At 44.0% G+C, this 10,708-nt stretch overlaps 1 protein-coding gene across 1 annotated transcript; it reads right to left on the reverse strand.

Moving 5' to 3' along the window:
* Nucleotides 1–3,766: 3,766 nt before the first annotated feature.
* On the reverse strand, nucleotides 3,767–10,381 carry LOC118834464 (cathepsin L1-like). Its single transcript, XM_036741913.1, has 8 exons — nucleotides 10,209–10,381; nucleotides 7,334–7,468; nucleotides 6,873–6,995; nucleotides 6,626–6,781; nucleotides 6,202–6,426; nucleotides 5,123–5,288; nucleotides 4,862–4,970; nucleotides 3,767–4,098 (listed from the first exon to the last, which is right to left on the reverse strand). Exons 2-8 carry the CDS (start codon nucleotides 7,457–7,459, stop codon nucleotides 3,999–4,001), a joined length of 1,005 nt encoding a protein of 334 aa, XP_036597808.1. The 5' UTR covers nucleotides 7,460–7,468; nucleotides 10,209–10,381; the 3' UTR covers nucleotides 3,767–3,998.
* Nucleotides 10,382–10,708: the final 327 nt, after the last annotated feature.

Consider the following 10,708-nt stretch of genomic DNA (forward strand, 5'->3'; position numbering starts at 1 on the left):
CACCTCCCAACAGAGGAAATACCTCTTCTATCAGACCACCCCCCCAAACCATACCAGACCACTCCCAGCATTGAGCCATCTAAGCAGAAGAATCTGTCTCCACCCAAACCTGAGCCGAACAAAATATCAATGCAGTATCATTATCAGTAAGGTCCTTCAGAAGGAGGGGAGGGGAGGGGGAGGAAGCTGGCAGTCTCCAAGATACTGATTACTAAGAAAAATCATTTTTCACAATACACATTTCCAGCTTTTGGTTCTCACAAGTCAAATAAGCTCCTGTTAGAGTCCCTGCCCTCAAGGACTTTATATTCTAATAGGGAGACTATACAAATTGTGCTTTGACATGAGAAGTCACAAAGATCATAGCACAGCCCTTGGATAAGCCCTGTTCACTGGCTAGGCTTGAGTTATTTTGATTATAAAGAAAGCTGAAGGAAGGCAGCAAAGGGAGGGGTGGGGGGCAAGTGGGAGAGAGGCTGAAATATCCTTGAAGTAAAAGAGCCAACTCAGTCAGCCAAGCAACATTTATTAAGCCAGAGCTTAATAAAGTCACTTAGTTGCTCCTAGGCATGGCCTCCTATGTGTCCAATGATTAGAGAATAACCGAACAAATTATGGTATATAAATGTAATGAACGATTGTCCCATAAGGAATGATAGTATAAAGAATTTGGCCAATCATGCTAAGACTTGAGGCAGACAGAAGAAAACAGAGCCAAGAGAACAATTATGTACAATAATTATAACAAAGTAAATAAAGCTAACATTAAAACGTATCAAACCTTGGGTCAGATACGGGATGTCCCCTAAGTCTTAATGCAATTTAATGCTTTAATGGCTTAAAACCGCACTAAGACTTTTTGGGTTACTCTGTAAGATGGACAATGACATTGCTTTTTTCTAAAAAAAAAAAAAAAAGGAAAACCACAATAATTGAAAGTGACATGTCTTATGAGTCACACACCCTCTGTGAGGTGGTTTTTAACACCCGTAGAGGGGAGAGGTTGTTAGGGTGTTAAGGTGCTTCATGTTATCATTAACAAATCTCCAAAGATTTAACCATTTAATCATAACATTTTCCATTTTAGAGTAAGCAACTTAGCATCCTCTGTGTGTGCGTGTGTGTATATGTGTTTGTGTGCTTATTAAAGGAATACCCAGTATCAATCAGGGAAACCTACCAACTTAGTGCTAAGGACCTTCTTCTAAGAGTATGGTTACTGTCTATGACATCAGTCTCAAAAGGTCTGGGATGTCCCACATAACAGTGCCCTTGTTACCTTTATGACCCATGCCATGTTTATTATCTTGAACTTTCTTGGACCTAAGTATATTATCATTTACTCCCTAATGGGCACAATCAGCTTATTAGCAAGTGTGTGGACTCTTTGTACTAAATCTCTTTGGAGGTCCTCAGTGATTGAGGGTGTGCTAACTCACCCATACTTGTCTATATTCCCTCTCAGCCTGAAGTCTTCGCAGGATTTATAGTTCAAATCTCCCCCCATTCGAGAGATTTTCTCTCTATTTGAATGTTATAAAAGCACTCCCACCCTATCAGAGTACCACATATATTGATTTTGCCCCCAGATGTCCCCGGCTCTTTTTTATATCTTTTTGAATGAGATATCAAGCAGTGGATTTTGTGAAGTAGTGATGATAACAGAATTTAGGTGGGTTTGCTAAGCACTTTACGAATAAATCATTGATCATCACAACAATCCTGGGAAGTAGCTACAGTTATTCCCACTTTACAGTTGAAGAAACTGAGGCAGAGTTCAGTGATTTGCCTGAGGTCACACAGCTAGAAAGCATCTGAAGCAGGATTTGAACTCAGTCTTCCTGACTAGAGCTCAGTCCATTGCCTACTCACCTAGCTGCCTTTACACCTGGAATGCTCATTTGAAAGGAGCTATTCTAATCTTGCTTTACAAGTGAACAGATGAAATAGAAAAACCAGGTCTTCCTGAGTGCAGTCCTAAGTCTCTTATCACAGCACCATCTTGCTACCCCGCACATGGCAGAGCCAAGATGAAACCCCAGGTCACTGAGACTCTAAATCCTGAATTATCCTGTTCTCCCATTGTATTTTTGCCCATTCTGTGAGAGAAGCAGAGACAATTCACTGGGAGTCATAGGATCACAGGACCTTAGAATTAGTCTAGTCTAGTCCCTTCATCACCTTCCAGAGGAGGGGACTTGAAGCCCAGAGATTCAGTCACTTGTCCAGTCAATGCCCTCAGTGCCCAGCAGAGGCTGGACTGAAGAGCCCAGTGCCCCTGATTCCACAGGGAGCATTCTCTGAACCAAGGCCTGTCCTATCAGACAAGTCACTTTGGGCAGTGGCTCTGCTGAGCCCAATGCTATTCCTCATCTGTAAAACAAACAGATTGGAGCTGATCATTCTCAAGGAGTATCTGAGCTCTAAAACTGATGGTGCTTTGTTTGCTCTTCTCCTCCTTATGGCACAACGCTCTTGATCCCCCTGACTGCTATTATTTAGTTTGGTATGGGGACTGACTGTTGGGCCTGAAGTTGAGAAGACCTAAGTTCAAATCCTACAATGGATACTGTATTAGTGAGGTGACCCTAGTCATTTTCCTAACTTCTCTTGGCCTCAGCTTCCCTCTGTACAACGGGGATAATAGCACCTGCCTCACAGGGTGTTGTTGAGTCATTTCAGTCCAGCCCTACTCTCTGTAACCCCATTTGGGGCTCTCTTGAGGAAGATACTGGAGTGGTTTGCCATTTCCGCCTCCAGTTCATTTTTCAGATGAGGAATTGAGGCTAACAGGGTTAAGTGACTTGCCCAGGGCCACACAGCTAGTAAACGTCTGAGGCTGGATGAGAATTCAGGGCCTCCTGACTCTGGGCCTAGTGCTCTATCTACTGCCCTACCCTGCCCACCTCTCACAGGGTGGTGAGGATCAGGTGAGCTAACTTTATGTCCTCGCCTCTCACCTACTCTGGGGCTTCTGACTTTCCCACCATGCTCCTAAGTTGAATACCTTCCCTCACATTCTTCCCAACCCTTTTCACCTTATTTTCGTCTTGTCTTCCCTAATTAAGATTGTAAGCTCCTTGAAGGCATGGCCTGTCTTTTTTCTTATTTATACCCACATCACTTAGCCTGGCACATAGTAGATACTTCATGTTTACTGATTAACTGAATGCAAGAAACATTTAAAAGAACTTTGCCAACCTTTCAAAGTACTACATGAATATTAAGTATGTGGCCATCTAAGATTCATTCCAACTTTAAGATAAAAATTGTCATTTTACTCAAAGGCCTTTAGTTGGTGATAGAAAAGATGCAAAAAAATGTTTAATAGCAGCTTTCATTATGATTATACTTAGGAAATCTTGAAAAACTCTTTGAACTTAAAGACGGCTCCTGTCAGCTCTATGTCACTTTAGGCCCAGATATCTATTTCTACATTTAGATCAGAAACAGATTGAGAGTATGAGAACCAACCCAAGCATAGATTACAAATGACTCCTGAAAATTGGCATAAAATTTCCCATGTTTTGCATTTCAAGGAACTGAAGTAATGTCAAAGCCACACCCAGATTATTGATTTGCAGTTCAATCAGTATGTTGTAATGAGGTAGGGTACAAAATTCAATCCCAGAAAACATCTGTAGCCACTGACTGACTCCTGTCCTAGGAACAAAAACTAAAAACCCAACTTTCTTTTCCCCTGCTACAAAGTTTAACATCTTTCAGAAAATCAGCTCTCCTAAACTTCATATATAGTGAATCAAGGTTTATTTAAAAAGGTAAAGCTTTATACATACAATTTTAAAATGAAAATTTCTGTCTTTGAATTAAGCAATATTACAAGCTATTTATAACAAAGTAGTGTTTATATTTCACAAATGTAAAAACGTCAGAAGAAACTCAAATTACAACTTGGATCCTGGGCAATTCAAGTGTTTGATCCCAAATGATACAGGTCAAGTCCCATCTCTCTGTGAAGCAGTCTTCCTTCAGTCACATCATACTTCAGGATAGCTGGCTGCTGTTGCTATTCCACAGTGGTTATTCTTGTCCCTGGACATTAAGATGTACCCACTTTGGCCCCACTCTTCACCCCAGCTGTAAAGAAAGTTTACTATTAAGTTCCAGAGCACCATTCAAAAATACTTTTACTTTAGGGATGTTAAGCATTCTGACACATATTGTGACTGAATTCAGAGTTGGACTTTTCGAGATAGCAGTGAAAATACTTGCTGGTGACAACTTTGTTGTGTAGTTGATTAGCTACGGCCAGTAACTCTTCATGACCCCGTTTTCAGGTTTTCTTGGCAAAGATACTGGAGTGGTTTGCATTTTCCTTTTTCAGCCCATTTTACAGATGAGGAAACTGAGGCAAACAGGATTAAGTGACTTGCCCAGGGTGACACAGCTAGAAGTGTCTGAGGTCCTTTCTGAACACAGGACTTCCTCACTGTATGGCCACTGCTCACTATTTACTGGGTGGCCTAGCTGCCCCACCATTCCTGACAATCACTCAACAATAAGCACTTTCAGGTTTTTCAACTGAAGTGCTTTTCCCATAGCACTTTGTGAGTCAGTCTGACAATAACTGTATTAGAACAGTCCAACAAACTAGGCCACAGGAAATCTTTTGTACTATCAAGTCATCTGTGGTCATGGAAACTACGAGGAACCACTGGGGACCTCTCAATCTACTCTGGATCCTAAAACTAGGGCCCCTTCAACCCATGAACATCCCTTCTCCATTTCACAGGATCCCAGGAACTCCACCCTTCTTCCTCCTCCCTCTTTCTTCAAAATGAAATAACCAGAAACTGGCAACAAGCAGGTCAGTGACATTTCAGGCAAGATGTTGGTTTACCTGTTCTTGACAATCCAGTATTTCTTTCCATTTTCTTTGACACCATAGCCCACAACCAGCACACCATGATCTAGCTGTTGACTACTGCATCCTGGTTCATAATAAACACCTAGGATATTCAAGTGAAATAGGAATTTGAGAAATGCTAACTAAGTGAACTACTAGTTAGTATTAACTAGTAGTTTTAACTAGTATTAACTAGTTAGTATTGACTACTAGTTAAGTGCATTGTTACAGAAATAATGAAGAACAAAGGCTTACCAGACTGATAGAACTGGAAGGATGGATGTCCTGCATCAACAGCAACAGAGACGGGACCCACCGATGCCACTGCCTTTGCAAGAGCCTTTTCCTGCCCAGATGGGATGTCCACATATCCAGTGACATTAGCACCAGAGCATTCCAGCCGATACCGACAGTCTCTATCCTTTTAAAATGAAATGGATAAAAGGTTTGGTTTACTGTTATCTATGGGCAATGTTCTCCCGTCAATTTATCAGACGAACAGCTCAAGAAAAGAGCTGGATGTGGGTGGGTAAACGATTATTTGAAAATCACATGGAAAGAAGCATAGTGTAAACCAGAGGGCTGGTGACAGTTCTATACATCACTCCTAAGTCTGCATCTTGCATGGATTCAAATGTATGGTTCAGTGGATCCCATTTCTACTTGGGTTTGATACCACTGGCATAAAACAACCAGTTCATTAACAATTCTAAGAGCCTACTAGTTGTAGCATAGCCCAATGAGACCAAGGTTCGAATCTAGCTCTCCACTTACAAGCTATGTGATCATGAGACTGAGGTGGAGAGGTTATCAGAACAATCAGGACAATAGCTCCCCCAGACAGGGCTGTTTGAGGATCAAATGTGATTAGGGGAATGACATGCTTTGTAAACCTTCAGGATGATCTAAATGTCAGCAGCTGTTATGCAATATTAGATTTGATTGTCATTTAATTCCCTGCTCAGAAGGAGGCACCTGTGGGAGCTAGGGGTCAGGGAGGCATCAGGGCAGGGTACAAAGGCCAGAATGGATTCAGGGTCAGGGAACCTGGGGTTCCAATGCAGACCTTGCCATTCATCACTAAATATGTTTGTGATCTTGAACAAGTAAGTCATTGTAAATTGAAGATGTCTGACCATTAAATGATCTATAAAGTGGTCTCTCAGTGGGTGATTGTACACAGAGTGAATGTAGCTTGGATTGAGCTGTAGATTTTGTTTAGTCGAAGTCTTCAGTCTTTGCAGGCCTCCTCAACTCCCATCCCCCAAACTGAGACTCTCCTTTCAAAGAGAGCTAAGCCAAAAGGATGGGGACTCCAACAACTACATATTTACCTTTCCTTCATAGGGATAGGATTCCTCTGTATCAATGCCTCCATTTTTCTTCACATATTGAAAGGCATTATCCATTAAACCACCATTACAGCCTTCGTTGCCATCATCCCTAGAGCAGTCAACCAAATTCTGTTCACTAAGTGAAACAAGTTTGCCCGTCTTATGGTACCACTGGCCTTCCAGGGAACCAGTTGCGCTAAATGCCCAGCAAGAACCACACTGACCCTGAAAAAGTCAAAAAGAAGCACTGCTTAGTTTACAAGATAATCTTAAGAAATCTTTATAAGACAGATCTAAACAGCTTTAAATATGGAAGGGAACTCAGTCACAGATCTGAGATGAAGTCCCACTATTTTTACAATCATAAGCTTCACTGAGTTTTATCTGAGTTATCTATGGATCAAGCTTAAACAACTTTTCATACCTGATTCTTAACAGGAGTTACATAGCCTTTGTCTCTCCAGTCTACAGATTTAGGGGTCTTCACAAAGAGAGGTTCGCGAAACAGAGTTCCTTTGGCCTTCCTTTGAAATTTGTCATGTCTAAAGCCATTCATCACCTGTCTGAATTCCTCATTGGTCTAAAATGAAAAGAAAGGTGATCTATATTAAGTATATTGGGAAGGTAACTGACTACTCAGAATTAGCATCAGATTGTTACAACACACCCACCATATCACCAAACTTGTTCATTTCCAGCTGGAAACCATGTTTGCCAGCACTGTACTCCCGGTTGTGCATTTCAATCATTCTCAAATTCTTCTCCCATGTTGCTCTCCTCCAATTATCTTCATCCTAGAAGCAAGTGCAAAAATGTAAGGTTCAACAAGCTTCTGCTTACATCATTACACATTCAAATGAAACTATCTTCAGACCAATTCAATTGTCAATAATTCAGTTAGCACCCAGTTGGGATGGTGACCACATCCAAATACTGCCATCCCAGGAGGGTTTCCAAGCTCTGATGCTACAGACATCCCTATCCTGTGAACATCTGTGAGAAAAGCATCAGTCTTGAGCAAATGAAGCTCTTGTCTGGATAACTATTGGCTTCTGGGGAAAGACCATTTCATTAGTCCACATTGGACATGCTGTACTCAACACAGTTGGGGAAAAAAGTAGTTTAAGGTTACCGCTCCATAGGTCCTTCTGTGTTGTGACTTCCATTGGTACCATTTAGCATCTAAAGTCCGGTCAAGTTGTGGAGTAGCAGCTACCATCCCCAAGCACAGGGAAGCTAAACAGAGGTAGAAATTCATGCTTCAAACCTTAGGGGAAAAAAATGGAGAAAGAGATAAAAGCATTGTGTGAGGGGTGGGGTGGAGTGAGGGCAAATACAAGAGGTGTAATGCTGATCCAAAGATTTTCAGGGAGTTTAGACATAGGTGCCACATTGGAGAGAGTGCTGGACCTAGGGTCAGGAAGAGCTGAGCTCAAATCCTGCCTCAGACACTTAGGATTTGTGGGGTTGTAGGCAAATCAGTTAACCCCTCAGCCTCAATTTCTTTATGTGTAAAATGGGGATAATAGCAGCACCTACCTCAAAGAGTTGTTTTAAGGATAAAATGAGATCTTTGTAAACCACTTTGTAAACCTTAGAGCACTAGCTATTTTCATTTATTTATTTGTTTATTATTTATTTATTATTGTTAACCACTCAGAAGCTGAGGTGCCACATTCCAGTTCCTGCCTGTCAACCTACAAGGCTTGTCTCTAATCCAATTACACTAATAATCTCCTACTCAGCCTTCTCTCTCATGTTCCCAACCTCCCCCAACTAAAGGCAGCTGTGATGAAACTACTACCAAGCAGCAGCCATTGGGAAAATGGGGGAAGGGAGGGGGTTGTGGCTGGAGCAGAGACAGTAAAAGACTGTCTCTCTTCCTGTGAGTCCCACAGGATGAGATAAGAGGTTATGGGATATGCAGATTTTATTACATTATCTTTCTCCTCCAACCCATGACAGCTATTATTGTCAAGGATACCACTGTCCTTCCAAAGTTCAACCTCAGTCTTACCTTCAGCTATTCCAAACTCCACCTACCCAATCAGGTGCCAAAACATCTCTCTCATTTGTCTAGTTCAGCCCTGGTTCAAGCCCTAGCCATGTTTCCAATGGACTTTTTCAATAGCCTTCTAACTGATCTCCCTGCTCCAAGTCTTCCTCTACTTCATCCTATCCTCACATAGCAGCCCAAATCATTCTAAAGTGACCATTTTGCTCTCATCCTCTTCAGCACACTCAAGTGTTTCTAGCGCCACTAGGATCATATTATTTCACTTTATCTGGTACTTTGAAAAGCTTCTATTTCTGTTTATTAGCACAGTAGCACATGGATAATTTATAGAAATAAATGTACATATATATAGGGCAAGTGCTCACAAATATTTTGTCCTCATATGGAGGGAGGGGGAGTATCCTAGTAGAAGTCTGCAGATTCCTGCTTTACTGAGGGCAGGGACTGTCTTTTGACTCTTTATAACCCCAGTGCTTAGCACAAAGCTCGGCACAGAACAGTACTAAATGAATGGTTTTCTTAAAGCCAGTATAACATTTCTAAGCCCCTCCCTAAAACTAATCACCAAATGTCCCTTCTTTAGAACTCAAAACAACTCTATTTCTCAGGAGCATGACCAAGCAATATACTAGCCTAGTATAGGGCTACATTTGACATCAAGGTGACTGAGTTCAATCCTGACCTCTGCCACTTACTACCATATGGGCATATATGGGCATGTCACTTCACCTCAGTGCCTCAGTTTCCCTAAGGCTTTACAGTCAGCTGCTGATGGAGGGAGTGGGACAGGGGGAAAGCCTTTTCTGCCTTTTCTGCAGTCGAGTGAGATAGTCACCAGACTTTCAGATCCTCTCAGCCTTAGACCTAAAGACCCTGCAAGCCAAAATCCATCTTTTACAAATACAAGAACTCTGGGCATCTAAATCTCCTGCAATTAAAAACAACCTCTAGCCCGCCTCTCTCCAAACAAGCTCCACCTCTCCAAGCTGGAAAAGAGGTCACGTGGAGGCGCCCATGTGAGCCAGGACCCCCAACAACACCAGCCAGGCAGAAGGGACTTGGCTGGAGGCCACGAACCGCCCTCCCAGCACAATCCCCACCCCCCACCTCCCGCACCCCCGCTCCGGGACACCGGCTGTGGTGGGGTTTACAGGGCATTGTAAGGGACCTTTCAAGCGGGGCCCAGGAGGAGCAGATCAATACACACAGATATAAGCAAGGACATTTACACTTTCGTAACCCTCCACCCCCAGCCCAGGGATGTTGGCAGACTTTGCAACCAGAGGAAATCCAGAAGCCCTCCAGGCCATCGGGGATGAAGAAATCCGGGAAAGTGACGGAGAACAGTCCCGGATCAGATCCGGGAAGGAAGTCACAGCTCATCCCTGACCTGGCCACTCCTCATCCTCAAATCCACGCAAAAGGTGACCCTCCCCAATGCCCCCTCCTCCTCAACTCCTCTCCCATCAAGGGCGGGCCAAAAACACATCCCGAACTCCATAAGCGGCGCGCTCGGCTCCCTACGCCTCTGTGATGCTAGTGGTAATCGAGAGAAGGGCAAACACTCCTTTAACGCTGTTTGGGGTTCGCAGAGGGCTTTCCAGATGCTCCCCCATTTCGGCTTCCTAACAAACTTCCTGGGAAATAGATGCTACGAATTTGTCCTGGTGTCACTGAGGCTCGGGAAAGGTTTACACCGCCCTCAACTCCCGTTAAGGCAAGACCCAACACGCGCACGCACACACACACACACACACACACACACACAGACACACACACACACGGGCACGCGGCCAAGCTCTGCTCTCCCAGCCACATCTCCCAGCAGCTACAGCAACAAAAAACTCTTCCTCCACTATCCCTCTTCCCGAGCCCAGGCTGCGTCCTCTTTTGCTCCTCCTCTTCCCGGGGGCTGCCCGGAGCCTAAGGACTTTGCCCCTTTCTGAGCCTCTCCCTCGGACCTCGGAGCTGCGGCTCCCCCAGCCCTCACCTGAGCGGCTCAGCAGCGGCGGGACTTGGCGAGAACCGGACCTCTAAGGAAACTTGAAGGTCCTGCTGGGGGATCACTTAGCCCTGGGTCCGGTGGCTCCTTTTTTATGCCAATATCCCGGGCTAAGCCTGCCAGGTCCCACCTCCCATCGTAACCATTGGCTGTTCCGGGATGAAGGGGCGGGGCCGCTGGTGGGTCAGAGACTCCGTGACTCGCGATGCTTCTGCTTCTCAACCAGTCGCGTTTTGCTGTTGACTTAGGGGTGGAGACGCTGCGCGGTTGGGGGAGGGGAAGGGAGATCTCTGGTGATCCCGAAGACTGCTTTATTTTACTTTGCTTGCATGAAGGGCCCCTGCTTGGCTGGGGGTTAGAGTTGGGAAGAGGGTGGGAGGGAGGAAGGAATAGCCTTGTCCTCATGCACGACAGAGATCAGTGGCTTGGCTGAGGTGACCGGATAAACCACTTGTATATTCATGAATTCATTGATTTCTACGTTTGGA

The sequence above is a fragment of the Trichosurus vulpecula genome, chromosome 1, assembly GCF_011100635.1.
Source record: "Trichosurus vulpecula isolate mTriVul1 chromosome 1, mTriVul1.pri, whole genome shotgun sequence".
NCBI lineage: Eukaryota > Metazoa > Chordata > Mammalia > Diprotodontia > Phalangeridae > Trichosurus > Trichosurus vulpecula.

What these genes read in the sequence shown, in the direction of transcription:
- LOC118834464 (XM_036741913.1), bottom strand. Translation starts at nt 7,459, where the DNA reads ATGAATTTCTACCTCTGTTTAGCTTCCCTGTGCTTGGGGATGGTAGCT. An exon ending in ACAGAAGGACCTATGGAGCG is followed by an intron (nt 6,996 to 7,333) that starts GTAACCTTAAAC and finishes ACTTGCTTCTAG; the next exon opens with GATGAAGATAATTGGAGGAG. An exon ending in TGAACAAGTTTGGTGATATG is followed by an intron (nt 6,782 to 6,872) that starts GTGGGTGTGTTG and finishes TTTTCATTTTAG; the next exon opens with ACCAATGAGGAATTCAGACA.